Source organism: Pinus tabuliformis, chromosome 8, assembly GCF_031772625.1.
Source record: "Pinus tabuliformis cultivar Carrire ecotype Pingquan chromosome 8, CPIR1, whole genome shotgun sequence".
NCBI classification, from domain to species: Eukaryota; Viridiplantae; Streptophyta; class Pinopsida; order Pinales; family Pinaceae; genus Pinus; species Pinus tabuliformis.
The window spans coordinates 91977171-91999172 of NC_142294.1; the positions used below are offsets into that span (position 1 = coordinate 91977171).

The window sequence follows — 22002 nt, forward strand, 5'->3', positions numbered from 1 at the left end:
TAAGTTTGAATTTTCTGATGTTTTAATGTTTAGCTAGTTTTAATTTCGTCATTTCAAACACCCCCCTGCATAAATAAAAACGAATCAATCGATTAGTATGCTCTCTTCCTGCGCTTCGTGCGATCAGGAAGATCAGAAAGTCTATTGATTTTGACTCTTGCTGAAGAATTAATTTGCAAAAAGAAATAAAGAATTTTGTGAAAAAAACATTTTTAAATTTTTAGATGAAATTTAGTTTTTTAATTTTAGATTTAAAAAAAAAAAAAAAAAAAATTAATAATATATGTATCATATATACATATTATTATAAAAAAAAAATTTAACCATTTCTTTTGTTGTTTTTTTAGATATTTTCAAAAAAAAACAAAAAAAAAAAAAAAAACTAAATTCATTTTAGTTATTATTTAATTTTAGAATATTTCTTTATTTTCAGTGAAGGAGTGCTTTCAAGAATACAAGCGAGCATAGGAATCTCCCTCTCTGTGTATTCTACTAATTTAATTTCCACTGTCTTCAGATTATCATGTGAAACCTCCATATGATAATAATCCATGTCTTCAAAGCCCCTGCAAGGATCAGTTAACGAGAAAGCTTCGAGGTTGGGCAGACATTCCAAGAGACCAGTAATTGGAAATTTCCTTGAAAAACCTTCAGAGCTGCTAATTTTTAGGGTTTTCAGTGTTTTCAAACTTCCAATAATTTCAAGAAACCTTCAGAGCTGCTTCGGCTTGTTGCTGGAAAACCAGCAAAATTGGCTCTCCGCATCTGTCGAGGACCCAATTCTAACTCTACCAGATCCCCATTGCCTGCCATCTTGGCACAGACGAGTTTATTGGAAAATTCATACAGAGGGATCTTGTACAACTGTAAATCTGTATCGATATTCCTCAACGATATTCTCGCTAGCTTAGGGCAACGAATGCTCAGACAGCGAAGCCCATTGTGTATTATACGGTATATCTCCAATCTAACCAGATTGCTGGCAGAAATAACAAGACGATTGTCGTCGGCAAACAAATCTGAGAGATACAGATGTTTTAACAGGGGAAAATGCGATATGGTCTCCAAGGACTCATAACTGAGACTGACATTTTGGAGGCAACAAGAAGTTAGATGGTAAAATCCTGAGAAACTGGGAGGAAGGCGGGTGAGATCGTAGCAACGCAGAGAAAGAGTGGTGAGAGCAGCACATGAGAATAGGGCGGCAGGAGGTGTTGCCTTATTCCCTGTAATATCATTGTAACGATAACAGTATTGATTCAGATGAAGCTCCTGCACGTTATTCTTCGCTGCAAATCGTACCCAACTGCAAACATTATCACTACTGAAATTCAAGAATGCCACTGATCCAGCGTCGAGATGAAACGCACGGAGATCACCAGTATAGCTGAGCAGGAGACGGAAAATTATGTTTTCAAGTCTTACCTTGGCTTCGGCCTTATCACAGCTCTCGCCCAAAATTGCATAGGGAGAGAAACTGAGACGAGGAAGCATCGTGTACAGTAGAGTCCATCTCCTGGAAAGTATGGAGCATCTCACTGCCCATTTCAGTGGCAATCGTGATAAAATATCGGACAAAAGAGCATCAGGCAAAGAACTCAACCTATCTTCTTCCGCATCAAAACAGGAAGCCATGATGAGACTGTACAGTCTGCAGTCTCAATCAAAAGGTTCAGACCTATGTTCTTAGGACCAATGATATTACACCCTCTATCACTGGATTGAATGGAGAGGGCAAAGCATGGGGAGGCGAAGTATAGAAACTTGATGAACTCTTTGGGGATGTGAGGCTCCAAGCTGTGGTGAAGATGGAGCTGTCCAGCATTCTGATTTGCAAAGCCATACTGCAAGCAAGGTTTTATGCCACCAACGAATACGCAGAGCTCTGGTCACAACTCCATTTGCCTCCTCTATATTCAATTTAGTGATAAAAAAATTGGATTTGACTTATCTTTGAGAGATTTGGCATTTGCATTATCTCCTCTTGATTTTCTAGACAAAAAGCTAGATTTTTCATTGATCCTAGAGGATTTTGTGTGTTTTTTTAGGGATATTAGAATTTTTCATTGATCCTAGAGGATTTTGTGTGTTTTTTTAGGGATATTAGAAGAAAATCCATTTAGTGATTTGTTTTTTTTATTACTTGAAAAAAAAAACAAAAATCTAAAAATAATCAACATAAATAATAAATTGAAAAAATGTTTTTAATTTGTTATAAATAATAAATTAAAAAAAAATGTTTTTAATTTGTTATTTAAAACAAAAAAAAATGTGTGTATTGATTAGATTTTATTTATAACTAAAAAATTAACATAAATAATGAATTAAAAACCATTGTTTTTAATTTGTTATTTAAAAAAAAAAAAAAAAAAAAAAATTCTCAAAAATAAACATAAATAATAAATTAAAAAAAGTTGTTTTTAATTTGTTATTTCAATCAAAAAAAAAAAATTGTTGTTTTTTTATTTTATTTAAATAAAAATAAAAAATTGTGTGTTGATTTATTTCATATTTTGATAATAAAAAAATCAAAACAATTTTTTATTTTTATTTTTAATAATAATAAAAAAAAAGATTTTCTTATTTTTATTGTATTTTTAATTTAAAAATAAACCAAAAAAAAAAAAGAGCTAACTTTAATTTAGTAATAGTTTTTTTATTAGGTTTTAACAAATAAAATTTTGTTGTTTTTCATTTAAAAATAAAAAAAATATAAAAAAATTTCACTTAAATAATAAATTAAAAATCTATGTTTTTAATTTATTGTTTAATGAAACATCTAAAAAATTATGTTTTCATTTAAAAAAAAATCTAAAATTTTTTCACAAAATTCACACAGATTCGAAAAATAGGATACTTGGAAATAAATTTTAAAAATCAATTGGAGGATTCAATTCTCGATAGCATCAAGATGGCATAAACTCATCACATGATTCTTGTATGCTTTACAGAACAGAGTTGCGAAGCACATTCATGAGTTATCTGACAGGGAGTAGTATTTTACATGGTTATTTTGAAGAATGGATTGAAATTGATATCATGAATTGAGTTACATTCAACGCTTTGATTTTCTTTGATCTTTTTATTTGGTACGGAATTTTTGCGTAAGAATCATGAAGGATATGCGCAATTCTTCTTGAGCACACTTATGTTTTCTTTGTACCAAGTTTTTTTACAGGTTACAGGATAATCAAAGTGATCATTCAGGAGATTACATTATGTGCACAATTGGTCTTCCAAAGACTAATTCATGAAAAAGATTCTCAAGACAAATCCATCTCCACAACCACTCCTTCCACCTCCCTTTCTGAAAAGATTTTGAATCCCACCAATTGTACATCCATAAAGCATGACATTTCCATATCCATTTTTCACAGCAAGGGTTTTTATTCATCCACCATGCATTTTCCTTACATCCATCCATTTTCTTTGTCATTATCATTCCCCTTCATTTCCGCTAATAAAACTCTGCTTGAGTCAAAGTCCTAGAGTCTATGTCTCATTGAAAAAACACCTAGAGGCTTGCATGCCTTAATGGCAAGTACTCTTGCCAATGAACAATGGGAGTACATTAATATCCCTTGTTCATTGGATCTTGTAGGTGACTCGACTACGACAAATTTATTCGTACCTACAAAGATGTGTTAGGCATCCTGACTCCCATTGGAATCAATGGTGGGAGCTCTTGTGTTGGCTAGGGGCATTCATTAACGGCCACTAACTCAACAACTTCTTGCTATGTTCGACATCGACACATTTAATCACATAGTAAGATTTGTGTCATTGAGCGTTGAAGACTTGAAGACCCATATTTTGTAGCAGATGAAGCCAATTTCCATTCATTGTATTTCCATTCATTGTATACATTGTATTTCACTTGAGGACAAGTGAATAAATAAGGCTGGGAGGAAAATGTAACTTCTATATTTTGTATACCTTCCAAGCCTTATATGTTTTCAACCATATTCAGCAAGACTCATCAGATTCATCATCCAGCAGCAGATACAACTTTCAGCCATGATCAGCAGACTCCTCAGATTTTTCATCTAGTAGCAGAGGATCCAACAGCTGATACAATAACACAAATTCATCTTTCATCCACAGCTTGAAGAAGCAGATTTAGAGCAGAATTGTGGCAGCTGCACATGCATGATTCATGCATGATTTTTCCAACCAAGTAAAGAAGACCATGAACAAAAGTTCTTGCAGCCACACGTGCACAACTCTCATCCATTTTGGAAGAGTAAGTTAAGGTATGATATTTTCTAACTTTTAACCATTAAATTCCTTGAAAAGTTAGAATAATAATTTTTGGAAAAACTTCACTTCCTTTTTCCTTGCTTTCCCCATTTCACATAATTTTCCAAATCATCCGTTTAAGGGGAAGGCTACATCCACATTCATATATCACATTCATATAACATCCACATTCATATATCACATTCTTAACCCCACTTACCTTCAAGCTATATTCACTATTACATGAGCATACAAATAGCTTTGTCAAAAGTATTTAAAAGTTAATTGGATGCTAACAGAATCATGGTTGTTACACAAGAACCAACCATGATGCATTCCAACAAAAATACTCTGCAATAAAAAGCACATTATCATTATGCAAAGGTCATACATTGAATGCAACAAACAAAATATGGTTGAAACACAAGAACCAACCAAGTTGTAATTCATCAAAAATGCTTTGCAAAAGTTAAGTAAATGATATCATGCAGAGTTCGAGCCAAAGCTCAAGTTCCAAAACGTAATGTAATAGATTGCATGAGGACATGTAATACCATTGATTGCATGAGGACATGCAATATCTTGAGTTTGGGGGAGATGTTGGGCCTCAAAATAGTCCCTATTTTCACTCCATTATTCACCAATATTTTCACATTTTACCTTCATGTCACCTCCATTCCACCTCCATATCATTACATTTACCTCATTATTGGGTTCTAACAATACTTTTCCAAAGTTTATTAATTCTTAACATTTCTAAGTGAATTTATGGCTAAAACTTAGAAAATAATATGCTTAAACTTATACCTAACAATTAGCATGAGTTTGTTGACATGTGTAGGCACAAAGGAAGCTTCCAGGGCATCTTTATGTGGCCTTGAATGATCAAATTCGAATTTGATAAGATAATCTTCATGGAGAAGATCATGGACCTCATGGAGGAGATCATGGAGGATAGGGTTATGTGTCATCATTGGTTGAGAAATATGTGGGTCAAAGGAGAGAATAGTGGGTCTACATTTATGAGGTTGTTATCATAAGTTTTTGTATAAATAGGAGTACCTCCTCCATTCCAAAAGGGAGGACTCTTAGAGCATTGTATCCAATTGATGATGGAATAGAATAAGGCTTCATTTTTTATATATTTCCATTATGTAGTTTTAGATTTAATTTTCTTTAATGTAGTATATGGAATAATTTGTCTTGTTCTTAAGAGAATTGAGCTCACTCTAAAAGGATGAGAGGAACATGTTATTTCATATTAGATCTTGTTTTATTTCATTGTTTAGATGTTTAAGGATTTGATTGGTGAATGAGTTTTGAATTAAAATCTTATCAGCATGTGAGAGAACAACCAAGGGTCTAAGTTAGACTCTCTCTCTCTCTATTTGATTTGCATGATAATTAAAATTCATTCTTTTGCTTTTATGTTTCAAGTATCATATGAGGAGATACCAAGAGTCTAAGTTAGGCTCTCTCTCCAATGATTTATATGGTAATTGAAATTCATTCTTTTGTTTTTATGTTTCAAGTCATTTCATTTCTTATGCTCATGAATGACTCTTAGTTTAGTTTGGATTAGTACATGAGAGGACAATCAAGAGACTAAGTTAGTCTCTCTCTCTACTTGAATCTAAACAATAACTAAGTTCATTCTCTTGTTTTCATTTTAAGTTTTTTTTAGTTTCATGTAATCAATGATTTCTCTATGATACTGTAGGGAAGGACAACCAAGACCTCCTTAGTTAGGAGCCTCTTCCCTTGCATATCTTATTGAATCCTAAATAATTTAGTTAGACATAGAGTTAGTTGCCTACTCCTGCAAATATATTGCTGGCACCATCACAAGCTTACGAGTTTCCCTGGTTGATAATTTAATGCAGCAATTTAAGCCTAATAAATTGCCCAACACTTCCCATTCGTTAAGGTTGCCATTTTTTAAGTGCCTGTTGTTTCGTTTGATTTTGCACCGAAGTGGCGTTATCCTTTAAAAGTTGGAGAACTTGTTGTTGGTGCTCGATGTGATCTTTCACTGCTTGAACCTTTTTATTCTTGATATGTCCTTCTATCTCTAGAGGTTGAGGAGTGGTAATTTCTTCCAATCCTTTACAAGATATGGTCGGATTCATTTCTTGATGCTCGATGTGATCTTTCACTTCTTGAACATTTTTCTTCTTGATATGTCCTTCTATCTTTATAGTTTGAGGAGTGGTAATTTCGAACAATGAATTACAAGATATGATTGGATTCATTTCTTCTTTCTCGATGTGATCTTTCACTTCTTGAACATTGTTCTTCTTTATATGTCCTTCTATCTTGATAGTTTGAGGAGTGGTAATTTCGAACAATGAATTACAAGATATGGTTGGATTCATTTCTTCTTTCTCGATGTGATCTTTCACTTCTTGCACCTTTTTCTTCTTGATATGTCCTTCTATCTTAAGAGTTTGAGGAGTGGTAATTCTTGCCAATGCTTTACAAGATATGGTCTGATTCATTTCTTCTTTCTTTGGGATGGGGCCCTGGCGTATATCTTCTTCTTTTGTTGTTTCTTGATCCTTTTCTTCCTCCTCTTCATATTCTATGTAAAATAATTTCTTCTCAGCACACTTATGAACTTTAGTGCATTTGCTATCACAATTGTAACAAAGCCCTTTTTCTCTTTTTTCTTCCAATTTTTGTGGTGTAACCCTTGTAGGTTGTGGAAGGCTAGGAGAAACAACACTTCCATCTTTATAGTTGTGAGGGGTACACTTCCTGGTTTCCATAATTTTTCTTTCCACTATGTCACAAAGCCCTTTTACTCTTTCCAATTGTTGTGGTGTTGCTCTAAAGAAGGTGTTGCTCTTTGTATCCTCATAATGTGCTATCATTTCCTCCGTGAAAATTGACCATGTAACAAGTTGTTTATGAGAACAAAGCCCTTTGTACCATAAAAATTGATCTGGTTCTAAATATGAAGATGCAATACATACCTTTTGTAACAGTTGTACACCATGTATATCAAAATATTGTTCCATCTGAAGTATCCAATTTACCGGATCCTTGCCATCAAACTTCCTCATCTTGTTTTTTCTTGATTTTAGGAGCTCTACCTTGAAACGACTGTAACTCTGTACTTTTGGATCTTTAAGTTCTGAAATTGTGACCTATAGTAGCCCTCTGTGTCCTCTTTTCAATGCCACTAGTCTGATCCAAATTAGTGATCCAGGTGGATATTGGTGGCCACCTACCAAGTCCACCTGGACCCCCACCATTGTCTTTCTCAGCATTTTCAATTTCCTTAATTGTAGCACAACTTACTATTTTTAGCAGTTTTTCGGGTCCTGAACTTCCGGAGCCGTTTTGAGGCCCTAAACGACGTTTTTTGGGGAATCCAGGGGCAACATGGGTCCATGGAATGGAACGATTTTGCCCGTTCCAACAATGATAGTGCTCGGATAGATCTTTCTAATGAGCTATTGTACGCGTCAAACTGAGATTATATGCCAAAGTTACGACCCTGAGAAGTTGATGTACCAATTTACCCCAAACGGGGCCCACAGTTTGGCGTTTCATCTCCTAGGGTTAGGTTTTGGAATGTTAAGGGTTTTCCATTGTTTCTCAACAATAAATAGGCCTTCGAGCCTCATTGCAATACAGTTCATAGGCATGTAGCCATCACATCTCTTCTCAGAGATATGCTACCATCGCCCTAGCTGGTTTATTTGCATTTTTGGTTGTAAGCATATTTCAGTATTTTCCATTAATGAAATGAAGTATTATTTCCGCTGCATCTTTGTGTATATGGTTATCTCTGTAATTTGTTTCGTTCCTATTTAAATCCGGATCAATGGTATCAGAGCAGTCTGCTTTTTCTCTGTTTTTCTTTGCATGTTGTTGTGGGGAAAAATGCCTATGCAGTACGATCCTATCCACCTAAGGTGTGACAGTACCTTAGCAACAAACGAATACAACTACTTCAATTTCTTCATTTATGAAATGTGAAAGAGGGGAGATTGGTAGACTTACCGTTGTCTTCCGGTTGTCCCTCGATGTAGATCCTCTTCTCTTTGGGTGTCCACAGCTACTTGCCTCCTCGCTTGCTCAAGAGAACAACTAATTGATTTCCACGAGATCACAAGAGAACAGCTACCTGTGACAAGAGAACAGCTACTTGCGACAAGAGAAGAACACAACACAAAGGCAAATAAACATATTCATAAATGATTCAGGATTAGAAGTAAATCAAATATACTAATGCAAATCATACAAATACACCAGCATATAGGAAAGAATCAAGAAGCTTTATTGATTGATAACAAGGTTCAGGAAGAGATACAACCCATAGGGCTCCAACCCAGCATCTCCTTCCCAGCAGAATGGAATTCCTTCTTCAGCTCCCTTCAAAGCATAAACACCCAATGATCCAACCTCAAACCAACAACAATTCTTTGCAATCACAAAATTCCAGCCTCCTGATCTCATGTAGGAGAGATCTATATAGGGAAAATGGAGAGAGGATGAGTCAGCTTGAGGCTGGTATGAAACTGACTAGTGTCCTCTCCCTCTCTCAGTTCTTGAGTCCACTTGGAGGTTCTTGCTTCCACTTGGAGATTTGGAATCTCTTACTCATCACCAGTCGAATTCCCTGATGCAAGTGTCATTTTGGAAGCTTCCTAAGCATTGACACCTTGAGAAATGAGCTTGCCACTTGTCTAGTTACGCTCAGCGCAGGTAGCCTTTGTTGCAGTTGACATTCAATGTAGGTAGACAGTGGAGCAGTTGACATTCAGCGCAGATGCTCAGTGGAGCAGCTGACATGATCCAGAATTGCCTTGTTTTTGAGTGTTTTCAGGTGGAGAACTTCTGTGAATTGCTGTGGTTTGCTGGCCTTGTTCCTCTAGGGGTAGGAACAACATGTTTAGGGACTTTGGATCCCTTGATTATTGACATTTCATGCACAGTGATGCAAGGCACAAAAATGTCTATAACAGTTGCCCCCTAAAGTATGAGGTCGTTTATCAAGTGAAATGCTTTATCCAGGAGAGTCTGAAGTTCATCCATTTGCTGGGAGGAGACCTGTAATAAGATACAATACAATACATTATGATTCATTCTGCTTTCATGATCTAGCTGAGGCGGGCATTCCCATGTTCAGCTTTATAAATTCATTTTGGTACATAGAACAGACGATCGTCTGATGGTAGACTGATAATTCTGGCGAAACTATCATCCTTTGAGTAGGATGATCATCTGCTGCAATGATGTACATGTCAAATGTCTTTATTTTTCCTAAATATATATCGCAGCCCGGATGGATGAAACTAGATCTGGGGTCTTCAAAACTCGTTCAATATTCACTCTAAGTACAAGTCGATCCATGTGAGAATTGCGCTGAATTCGAACATGGAAAGACATCGCTTGATTACCGGTCAATGATGTAAATCGTTAACAAGCGCGAGAGGAATCACCGATAATGATAATGACCCTCAAGGTACTGCAGTACAATTCACGTGGTGTGAATAAAGGACTTGGCGTCGAACACCACACAAAATCTTCTGGTCGAAGGTCATTGATGTATACCTATCGCCGGAAGTGAGAAACTTGCCATTGAGGCATGCAAGCTTCAAAGTACTGAAGGGGTTGTTCCTAGATCAACTTCTTGGATAATGAGTTGATGTCGACAAGAAGTGATCCATCAAAGGAGGGCCTTAATGAATCCCACATCAGTGACACGGAACGGAGCTAATGATTTTAATGGAGGTGAAAACGATCTGTGACATATGATTCAGGGTGGCGGTCATGAATGGATGAAGGATAATGTATGGCAGTGGATGGGACCCAGTTGACTCTTTCTGAATGACTTCTCTTGAACATATGGTGACACTGATGTGATGGATTGGTAGCATTACCCCAAGAATGGATGGTATGGCGAGACCATGGTGATATGACCGGTGAATGAATCAACCCAACCCGATGTGGTACGGAGGAAAAGTGTCATGTTCAAGAGCGACCTGCTACCATCAAAGCTTTCTTGATTTTTTCCCAATTATTCCCCAGTCATTTCTGACCAGTACCTCTTTATTTTTGTCAAGCTTGAGGAGGATAACATATTCTTGTTCTATAACCTGCCCTTCGGGCAAGCCCATCGCTATGTTTTAACGAGCCTAGCGATAGTGAAACTCGTTCTCGTCTAAAGACAAGTTTGTCGCTATTTAGTGATTTTAACGAGTCTAACGACAAAGACAACTCGGTCCCTTTTCATTTTTAGAGAGTCTGAAAAGTTACGTAAAGTTAACTCCAAAATTCCTTTTTCGTCATCTAATCCCTTAAGTCCGAAAAAGTATAAAACAATACAGAAGGGATGAGTTTTCGGTATTTTTAACTAGCCGAACAAAACAAGTGCTCGATCTTTTTGTGCAATAATCCCTCAGGTCCAAAAAGATTAAAATCTAGAGGAGGGATAGCTCTTCCGGTCACTTTAATGAGCTGGAAGGCCAAAACTCGACAATCTTTTCATATTTTACGAGTCAATTGAAAGGAGCTTAAAGAAGACTCGTCTTTTGAGGAACGAGTGATGAACAGGGTTAGCAGCTGATTCCAGGTACAGGTTGGAATTTTCCAATCACGGCAGTGTCACAAGGATGGCTAGGTGAAATCACTCTTCGCAGCTGTTCCTTAAAATGGGTAAACAATCAAATGGAGGTAAACGATCGGCCAAATGAACAGTGGAGGTGACGGTGCACAAACACGACCAAGGCTTTTATGGTTGATCAGGTTACATATACAATGGTTATTTACCGGGATGGGTTCATTTTTTAACGAGCTTGAATGCGCCAAAACACTGCTCAATCTTATGTTTATTTTTTAACGAGCATGAACTATGCTGCTAAAACTGCTCGGATCTCGCTTTTCTATTTTTTAACGAGCATAAATTCCGCGGTAAAACTGCTCGATTATACTAGTCATATGATAAGAGCGTCTCATGTGAGATTGCTATTTTTTATGGAGCTTCATCTCACTACACTTTGCTCCACATCCTTTCTTTATGCAAGTTCGGAAATGGCTAACCCAAAAAACAGATAAATAACCGCTCTTTGCTTGCACTCCAAAAGGTTTGCATGCCCCCAGGTATAAAACAGAGTTTCAAGGTTACCTCTACTTCTTTTCCGCCAAAACTTTCATTTTACCGAGAGAGGCTTACCTCTTTTAGGTTACCCAAAGATTGTCTCGTTAATCTTTCAAACAACACACTTCCTCGGCAATGTCTACCGAAATAGACAAAGGTGAGTGACGCAATCCCGCCACCTCACATAACTTTGACAAAAGAATATTTTTCTAGAGCAACCCTCTTTCCTCTACGGACGGGGTACGGACTAGTCATATTCTCCCGCGGAAACCTACCTTATACCCAAAGTTCTCTGCCGAAGCAGACCAGGACGCATGCCCCCTAGGTTCCAATCATATCCTCCCGGATTACTCGCGCTCCTCAGGAGGACGGACCGTGGGTTGAGACACTTCTTTCGTGAATAAACCATTTAGGGATGGTATATGACTATTTGCGATGTGTGATCCAGGAAACGAAAGTTGGTCCACGAGCTTGACCATTCTTCCTTCATGCGGAAAACACATTACTCTAAAGAGTGAGGAGACTATGGCTCCCATGCAATATATATAGTCTCGTCCAAGGAGTAGGTTATAATCCAAGGGTCCTTGAATGACCATCACGTTCATTTGAACGGTCTTCCCTTTCAATGTTATCAGCACATTGGGGAGGATCCCTAAAGGGCGACTGGTTCCCTTATGAAAGCCTGATAGATTTCTCATTTCAGGCAAAAGCGTAGGCGAACCAAGCGCTTTCCAAGCAATAGAGGAAAGGATACTCACATATGCCCCTTCATCAATAACTGTACCAGCCATTACCATTCTGTATATTTGTACAATAATTCTGAATGGTATGCTAGCTGGCAAGCGGGGTCTGCCTAGTTGATTCCAGTCAAAGGACACAACCAGGTTGCTTGGTGGTGGGACCGAGTAAACGGCCGGATAGCGCTCTGATGAACTTCCTTCCTGCGATAAAGGAATGGTGGCATTGCCCCCTTGATCATCAGAGTCAGTGCCGATGAAGAGAACTTGGACGGTGTCGTCTTTATTCTCCTCCGTGATGGTGTCATTCGAAGATAGAGCCTCTGAAGGCAAAACCGGGTCAACTGTCGTTTCAACCTTTAGACTTTCGTCAGGTATGGATTCAGACGGTTCATCTTCAATGACAGGTGCTTCGGCTGACCACCTGGGCGGGTCAACCGGATTCTCAACTAGTGAGGGACTTGGCAGGAGTCTTTGATATCCAGGAGGAAGATGCGCTCGTAATATCGGGCGATCTTCCAGAACTCTTTTCGCCTCGTCTAAGAAGGGACAACGGTGGATGGTGTGATCACCTTCACACAGTCTGCAGGGAAATTTAGCTTTCCCGCTCTTTCCTGGAGCTTCACTCCCACTAGTTGACGGTGAACAATCGACATGGCTATCAGAGGTCGATGCTACCGAATTGTGCAAACGGGGGACCAGTCTCTTACTATTTGAGGGATACATGGACAATCTCTATGGAAGTGATCTCCCCTGCATATGACGCATGGCGATTTAGGCCTTACGAGTGCTGTGTGTGGATTTTTGTTAGATGACGCTTGTTTGCCCCCAGTCGCCTTAGGCTCCTTCTACTTCTTTACTTTCTTCTTCTTCTCCTTCTTCTCCTTAGGAACCCGGTTCTTTGACCGACCAGTTCCGTCAAGCGAAGAGGAAGGAGGAGAGGAAGATGAAGTAGAAGGCTGGGAAGCAACTCTTGTCTGATCTAACTGTTGACTCGACTATTCAGGAATGGTGGTATTCTGAACGACATTGGTTGAAAAGAGCCAGACTGGTAGGCCAATTGTCTGTCCTGGAAGCGACAATGTGGCCATGTAGGGTGCACCAACATACCCCCAAGAGGAGAAGGGACTAGGATTTCCACCAAGGGGAACTCCTTGGTTGGTGTGCTCCATCTTTTCAACCTAAAGATCAACGCGGGAATAAGGGTGATTGTTCCGTTTAAAATAAATTGTTAACGACGCTTTAGACACAACTTTCTTTTTCAGTTTTAAAGAGTCGAGAAAAAGCTAAAGATGACTCTAGTCTCCTTCGATGTTTTAACGAGCCCGAAGTGACAAATGCTCGGATGGACTTTTTCTGTTATAGAGTCTGAAAAAGGCCAAAAGAAACTGCTCTGGAGATCTAGGCAGAGGGTGTGCCAAACTTTTCGCAAAACCACAGAATACTTTTTATGGTACGGGTGGTCGATCTTCGTGAATGTTGTGTTCACTGCATTGCGATCAATAGGGCGGCCGACACGGCTTCCTAAGGATAAAGGATATATGCCTATAGGGGTCTCCCAATATATACGCGACAGTACGTGGGAGCACAAGTCCGTATTAGCGCTATCGTCCCTCAGGAGGAATCACCCACATTCCCCAAGATCGACAGTCACTAGGTTTAACGACGCCGAAACACGTCTCTACCTAGACCTCTATGTTGTGCGTTATGTTGCAAAGCATTGTTAGGTTCATTCAGTATATTTTAAGTTGATCTTTTTAAAGTTTGTCTTTCAGGATCACCACGAGATGTATGGTACAATTCCTAAATGCAGTCTAAGATGATAAGCAAGATCTATAATCTTTCAACTTTGAAAATCCTAGCTACTAAGGGAAAAGAGAGCGACTATCTTTTCTCAAAGAGCAATCAACACACTCTAATGCACTCTTCCTAAATCAAACATGCAAACTTATCAAAATGCAAATGCACAATGCAGGTGTTTGTTTTCCACTTTCTTAGTATAAATGCCTACAAAGAAAGCTTTTTGTACAATTTTGAATTTGCTTTTAAATGACTGAAATAAACAAGTTTACTTTTTCCAAAATCAGCAAGGGTAGAAGAGATTACAATCACTTCGCGATTTTTCGAAAGGAATACTTGTTTCGACACTTAAAAGTGACAAATTCAAACCAATAAGCAAAAGCAAATGTACAATCAAACTGCAAACAGCCAATGAACTCTCTCCTAAGATCACAATCAATCAATCAATCAGATCTGAATCAAGGGCTACAGGATGACTACTTTACTCACGCAAAGGAAAACTATAAATGACGCCACAAACACATAAAAACACTTACAGTCTTTTTGTACAAAAACGAGGTAGAATTCAAGCAAAGAAAAGGGGTTATCAGACTGGTACCTATGCTGGTTAAAGGCTGCAAAAACAGAGATCAAAACAGGGAAAAAGACAGCAGAGAACCCCAGCTGAACAAGGCCACACTGGTTCAGCGCAAGTCTAACACTGTCAGTTTGACATTCAGCGTAGGTAGCCTTCACGGGACCTTCGTTGAAATGCAGACTGCCTTCACAGTGTCTGCGCTGAAAGGAGAAACTCTCGTTTCCCTTGGGTTCTGGGTCATAAAATGCTCAAAAATCAACTGTTTCATGCCAAATCAGAAACACAAGTAAGGTATAAACAGAGGGATGCTTTGAGAGGGTACTAAAGACTATCACAAAGGATCATCAAGTCATTTGTGAGTCCATTGTTGAGATCATAGACAAAAACCCAGTGAAGGATCAAAGCAGCAACATTCTACTTTGCAAAGCAGTTCGATTGTTGCCGTTGAGTCTATGAAGTAAACAATGATGTAAACACAAACAAAATGACTAAAACAAATGTCCCCAGTGGAGTCGCCAATTTTTTGTGGGGAAAAATGCCTATGCAGGACGATCCTATCCACCTAAGGTGTGACAGTACCTTAGCAACAAACGAATACAACTACTTCAATTTCTTCCTTTATGAAATTTGAAAGAGGGGAGATTGGTAGACTTACCGTTGTCTTCTGGTTGTCCCTCGATCTAGATCCTCTTCTCTTTGGGTGTCCACAGCTACTTGCCTCCTCGCTTGCTCAAGAGAATAGCTACTTGATTTCCACGAGATCATAAGAGAACAGCTATCTGTGACAAGAGAACAGCTACTTGCGACAAGAGAAGAACACAACACAAAGGCAAATAAACATATTCATAAATGATTCAGGATTAGAAGTAAATCAAATATACTAATGCAAATCATACAAATACACCAGCATATAGGAAAGAATCAAGAAGCTTTATTGATTGATAACAAGGTTCAGGAAGAGATACAACCCATAGGGCTCCAACCCAGCATCTCCTTCCCAGCAGAATGGAATTCCTTCTTCAGCTCCCTTCAAAGCATAAACACCCAATGATCCAACCTCAAACCAACAGCAATTCTTTGCAATCACAAAATTCCAGCCTCCTGATCTCATGTAGGAGAGATCTATATATAGGGAAAATGGAGAGAGGATGAGTCAGCTTGAGGCTGGTATGAAACTGACTAGTGTCCTCTCCCTCTCTCAGTTCTTGAGTCCACTTGGAGGTTCTTGCTTCCACTTGGAGATTTGGAACCTCTTACTCATCACCAGTCGAATTCCCTGATGCAAGTGTCATTTTGGAAGCTTCCTGAGCATTGACACCTTGAGAAATGAGCCTGCCACTTGTCCAGTTACGCTCAGCGCAGGTAGCTTTTGTTGCAGTTGACATTCAACGCAGGTAGATAGTGGAGCAGTTGACATTCAGCGCAGATGCTCAGTGGAGCAGCTGACATGATCCAGAATTGCCTTGTTTTTGAGTGTTTTCAGGTGGAGAACTTCTGTGAATTGCTGCGGTTTGCTGGCCTTGTTCCTCTAGGGGTAGGAACAACATGTTTAGGGACTTTGGATCCCTTGATTATTGACATTTCATGCTCAGTGATGCAAGGCACAAAAATGTCTATAACACATGTCCCCAACAAGGTCGGGATATAAGGAGTTAGGGCTTGAACTGGTTGAACCTTTGCAAGACCAGCCTCGCAAATCCCGACGGCCTCCCATGGTGGACGAGAAGAAAGACGAGGGGGTAGGAGATCCCATCAAAATATTGCTCGAAGAAGCCCTTGAGCGACAACGGAACGCGATGATGGACAGCTTTTCCCAGATCCTTCAGCGGCTACCCAGAAGCAACGCATCGACTTCCAGCAGCTACTCTGGAAATGCCACACCCTTTAAGGTACAAGTTAATTTTGAAATCCCCATATTCGAGGGTCAGATAGACGTAGATGCCGTAGATAAATGGTTAAATGTGCTAGAGGGTTATTTTTCTGTTCATAAATTTTCGAGTCGGGAAAAGATTGTTTTTTCTCTTCTCAAAGCAGCCCCCCATGTCAAGGACTGGTGGGAAACCTACTGCAAGCAGAAGGATGAAAGTACTGGCTCACTATTTTCAGCCGCACCCACCTGGGATTCGTTCCGGGATGCCATCAAGGAGCAGTACTACCCTGTCAGAAGCTATGAGGATGAATACATAAAGTGGACCACGCTGCGGCAGGGAAGGGACCAAGACGTGCCGGAGTTCACCAATATTTTCCATACCCTTCGCACAAAGTTGGGTATCAAGGATTCGGAGCAACATTTGATACTCAAATACCGTGGTTTCCTGCACAAGTACATCCAGGAAGAAATACAATTCCTAAACATCCCCTCGCTCGACGTAGCATACCGATATGCCGTCAAGGTTGAGCAGAAGTTTAAACAAAAGAAGCGAGACTTTGGATCTGCGAATCCAAAGCAGGGGAAAGGTGCCCCTAAACCACAGAACAAAGGACAAAGCCAAGGTGGGACAGCCCAAGACAGCCAGCCGAAGCTGCAAGCAAAGGACAGCGCCGCGAAGCCAAGAAAGGACACTGGAAAATGGTGCGAGTTCCATAAGAGCTCCACTCACAACACAAGTGAGTGTCGGGCCAAGCAGTCACTGGTGGCTGAGCTAAGGGTTTCAGAAGCAGATGCACGTTCCGACTCTGAGTCAGAACACGATAAGGGGTATGAAAAAGGGAGGCAGATCATTGATGCGGATCCCAGTGCCACTGTTGATACCGCGAAGATCCAGAAAAATGAACCCGAAGATCCAGAGGAGGAGGAGCGTCTCTTCCACTCCCAGATGTGGGTAAAGGGCTCTCCGATACAGTTCATTGTTGATAGCGGGAGTCAAAAGAACCTCGTTTAGGCAGAGGTCGTGAAGCGGTTGGGCTTACCGACCACAGCACATCCACAACCATACACCATCGGGTGGCTCCACCAAGGACGAGATCTTCACGTGAGCCGGCAGTGTCGCCTTCCATACAACATCAAGCCCTTCACGGATGAGGTATTGTGTGACATTGCTCCCCTTGAAGTTTGTGATGTATTACTAGGACAACCATACTTGTGGAAGCGACATGCTGTGTATGAATCAAGGCCCCGTGATGTTATTATTACATTGGGAAATAAGTTGTTCAGGATACCAGAGGTAGCACCACCTGCCGCCATCTCTTTGATTACTGCAAAACAATGCAGTAAGATCATTTCCAAAACCAGGAAATTTGTTTTCCTGATGATACGCCCTCAAGGAAAGAAGAAGACAGTGGCCGTGGCCTCCAAACGGGGTCCCTCTGCACGACAACTACAGATGGACAAGGTTGTGGAGGAGTACGAGGACATCTTCACCTCCCCGGCAGGGGTTCCTCTACACTGTCAAGTCAAGCACTCCATCGATCTGACCCCAGGTGCGCCGCTACCCAATCGACCAATTTATCAGCGCTCCGTTCTGGAGAACGATGAAATCAAGAGACAGATTCAGGAGCTCCTGCAGAAAGGTCACATCCGTCCGAGTTCATCGCCCTGTGGGAGCCCGATCGTGTTGGTACAGAAGAAGGATGGGACGTGGAGACTCTGTATTGACTATTGGGCACTGAACAAGATCACTGTCCGTAATAGGTACCCGATCCCGCGGATTGATGACCTCCTAGACCAACTAAAGGGGGCGAAATATTTCAGCAAGATCTATCTGAAGTCAGGATATCACCAGATACCAATCGAACCCTCCAATGTGTGGAAGACTGCCTTCAAATCCACGGAGGGCCTCTTCAAATGGTTGGTCATGCCTTTCGGATTGACGAATGCTCCTGCAACCCTTATGAGGCTAATGGATGACATCTTGCGGCCATTCACCAACTCCTTTGTAGTAGTATACTTGGATGACATTCTGATCTTCAGCCAGAGTTGGGAAGAGCACCTCCAACACATCCAACAGGTTCTCCAAACACTGCGGAAACACAAGCTATGTGCCAATTTGGAGAAATTCACTTTTGGCATGACCCAGGTTCAGTATCTGGGATACATCATTGATGAACAGGGGGTGCATGTAGATCCAGCCAAGATCCAAGTCATTCGGGATTGGCCCTCTCCAACCACTCTAACAGAGCTCCGCAGCTTTCTAGGCCTTGCCAACTTCTACCGCAGGTTTGTGTTGGGGTTTTCTCATATTTCTTGGCCCTTGAGTCAAGTCACCAAGGGCGGGGCGAAAGCAAAATTATTTTGGTCTGAATCTCAACAGAAGGCATTCAGGGAGTTGAAGGATCGCCTCTGTACAGCACCAGTGCTCACGTTACCAGATTTACAACAACCATTTGAGGTCGAGACAGATGCCTCTGACTATGCTATTGGGGCAGTCCTTACTCAACATGGACATCCAGTGGCATATCACAGTGAAACACTTTCAGACACAGTCCGGAAGTACCCCACTTATGATAAAGAGATGTATTCCATTGTACAGGCCTGCCGACAATGGAAGCATTACATTTTGGGGAAGGAAACGGTCATCCACACAGACCACCGACCTCTGCAGTTCATACAGACCCAAGGGAAATTGCAGAATGATCGCCATCAGAAGTGGTCTACTTACCCGCAATAGTTTCACTTGAATATCAAGTATAAAAAGGGCAGCACCAATAATGTTGCAGATTGCCTTAGTCGGCCACCGATCATGGCGCTAACCACCGTGCTCAACTCTTGTGGGCACGAGACTTCTGATTGGCCACTTCTCTACAAAAGCGACCCAGAATTCGGCCACACATACCAGACACTCTTGGAGGGTCGGCATGTTGCAGATTTTCACCTCCAGGATGCCCTATTATGCCACCTCGGTCACCTTTGTGTTCCTTCAAGCGAGCATGCCAAGATGATTTGGGAAGCACACTACAGTCGGGCTGCTGGGCATTTCGGGGTCGAGAAAACAGTGGCAGTACTGCAAAATTATTTCTATTGGCCGAATCTTCGACAGGATGTTGGGAAGTACATCCGATCATGTACTGCCTATGCCATTGCCAAACCAACCATTAAGAAGCACAGCCTCTATACCCCGTTGCCTACCCCTAGTCGACCTTGGGAATCCATCTCCATGGATTACATGTCAGGCCTTCCTTCCACTAAGCATGGAAATGACTGTGTTTTTGTGGTCGTCGACAGGTTCTCGAAGATGGCCATTATGGTGGCCTGCAAGAAGAATATCACAGCAGAAGCCACTGCTAAACTCTTCTTTGAACGAGTGTGGGTGCACTTTGGGATCCCACAGTCTATCATCTCAGATCGGGACAGTCGGTTTCTCAGCACATTTTGGTCCAGTCTCTGGTCAATGCTGGACACCAAACTCACGAAGTCCACAACCTTCCATCCTCAAACTGATGGCGAGACAGAGGTTGTCAATGGGATGATTGTGCACATTCTACGCATGTATAACTCAAAGCATCCACGCACATGGGACGAGAGCCTCCCCTATGTTCAACACAGCTACAACCGAGCTCTTCACAGCTCCACTGGCCATAGCCCTTTTCAGGTGGGTTTGGGATTCCAGCCACTATGCCCCATTGATGTGGCCATGCCACTTGCAACTACTCACATGAATTCAACCCTTGTCCAGTCCGAAACAGATAAGGCCACCAGCTTCATTGAGCGCATCCAACATATTCGCCACTAGTTCCATGAAATTCTTGAGAAATCAAATGCCAAGTACAAGCAGCGACATGATCAACACGGGGTGCCACACAAGTTTCAGGTGGGCGACAAAGTCTGGTTGCATTTGCAAAAGGAACGCCTTACTGGAGCCTATCGGAAATTGAGACCACTCCGATATGGTCCTTACACCATTACTAAGGCTATGGGAGACAATGCATTTGAGCTCAGCATTCCCCCATTCCTTGGCCTGCACCCAGTGTTCAATGTGGACCGCCTTCAGCCATACTTTCCACCATTGCTAGACACATCCGACATTGCAGAACAGCTCAAACCCACAAAATTAAATCCTGACTGCATGGAACAAGCTGCAACTGATCGGATCATGGACACACAGATCAAGAACACTCGCCAATAGAATATCCAACTGTATCGAGTTGTCAAAGCAGGCCAACTCCTTCAGCAGGGCAAGTGGCTCACCAGGGAACAAGTTTAGCAGAAGTTTCCTCATCTCATGGAGGAGCTCAACGCAATGGGGACCATTGCTTCCTAAGGGTGGAGGAATGATCCAGGTGGATATTGGTGGCCACCTGCCAAGTCCACCTGGACCCCCACCATTGTCTTTCTCAGCATTTTCAGTTTCCTTAATTGTAGCATAACTTACTATTTTTAGCAGTTTTTCGGGTCCTGAACTTCCGGAGCCGTTTTGAGGCCCTAAACGACGTTTTTTGGGGAATCCGGGGGCAACATGGGTCCATGGAATGGACCGATGTTTTCCATTCCAACAATGATAGTGCTCGAATAGATCTTTCTAATGAGCTATTGTACGCGACAAACGGAGATCATATGCCAAAGTTACGACCCCGGGAAGTTGACGTACCAATTTACCCCAAACGACGCCCACAGTTTGGCGTTTCATCTCCTAGGGTTAGGTTTTGGAATGTTAAGGGTTTTCCATTGTTTCTCAACAATAAATAGGCCTTCGAGCCTCATTGTAATACAGTTCAGAAGCATGTAGCCATCACATCTCTTCTCAGAGATAAGCTACCATCGCCCTAGCTGGTTTATTTCCATTCCTGGTTGTAAGCATATTTCAGTATTTTCCATTAATGAAATGAAGTATTATTTCCGCTACATCTTTGTGTATATGGTTATCTCTGTAATTTGTTGCGTTCCTGTTTAAATCCGGATCAATTAGACTCTCCAAGAAAGAGTTATGCACAATCTCCCAGGATGACCTGATTATAGACTAGTTCAGTAGAGCGAACTTGTACGACATGCCACGAGTCACTGTTTCAACCTTTGGATCTAAAAAATGCATACAAGAAACTAAAGTTTGTCATATTTTTGTACCTTCTTACGAAATTTCAATCCGATCCCTAGAGAGAAAGTTATGATGATTTTCCCTAGGTCACCTGTTTTGAATGTATTCAGGAGTCTGGAAAAAGACCAACTTCCTCATATCATATCTCCGCAAATATCACGGAAAAAGCTCTGAAATTCGGACCCAAGGTTCAGCACGCTTTCTTCTCAAATGGGTTTTTTTTGCGACTTTTGAAACGTCACAAAAAAAACGTTATAGCGAAAATGCCACGATGACCTGTTTGGAGCAGCGAAACCCTAGAATCCAAAGCTTTGATACCAAATGTTATGAAACCAGCTCAAGAAAAGATAGATCAACGCCTTATAATTCAGCCTCTTTGAGGGGGAAACCTCCTTTACATTACATAAATGAACAATTCTTGGATGATACAAATGAAAAGACCTCCTTTATATATATAGGAGTCTAAGGTGTCATAACACAATCAGAGCCGACATAACAATAATAATGTAAGGGCACAATAATAATAATAGTGGGTTTCTATGGGGCACAATAGTAACAATATGGGCACTA

General features: G+C 40.8%; 1 protein-coding gene across 1 annotated transcript; it reads right to left on the reverse strand.

Annotated features, from left to right (window-relative positions):
- Window positions 1-684: 684 nt before the first annotated feature.
- LOC149234295 (F-box/FBD/LRR-repeat protein At1g13570-like) lies at window positions 685-1635 on the reverse strand. Its single transcript, XM_089368219.1, has one exon. The coding sequence runs from the start codon at window positions 1633-1635 to the stop codon at window positions 685-687; it is 951 nt and encodes a 316-aa protein (XP_089224345.1).
- Window positions 1636-22002: the final 20367 nt, after the last annotated feature.

Excerpts from the sequence above, each read along its gene's own strand:
- LOC149234295 (XM_089368219.1), bottom strand. The coding sequence starts at position 1,635 with ATGGCTTCCTGTTTTGATGCGGAAGAAGATAGGTTGAGTTCTTTGCCT.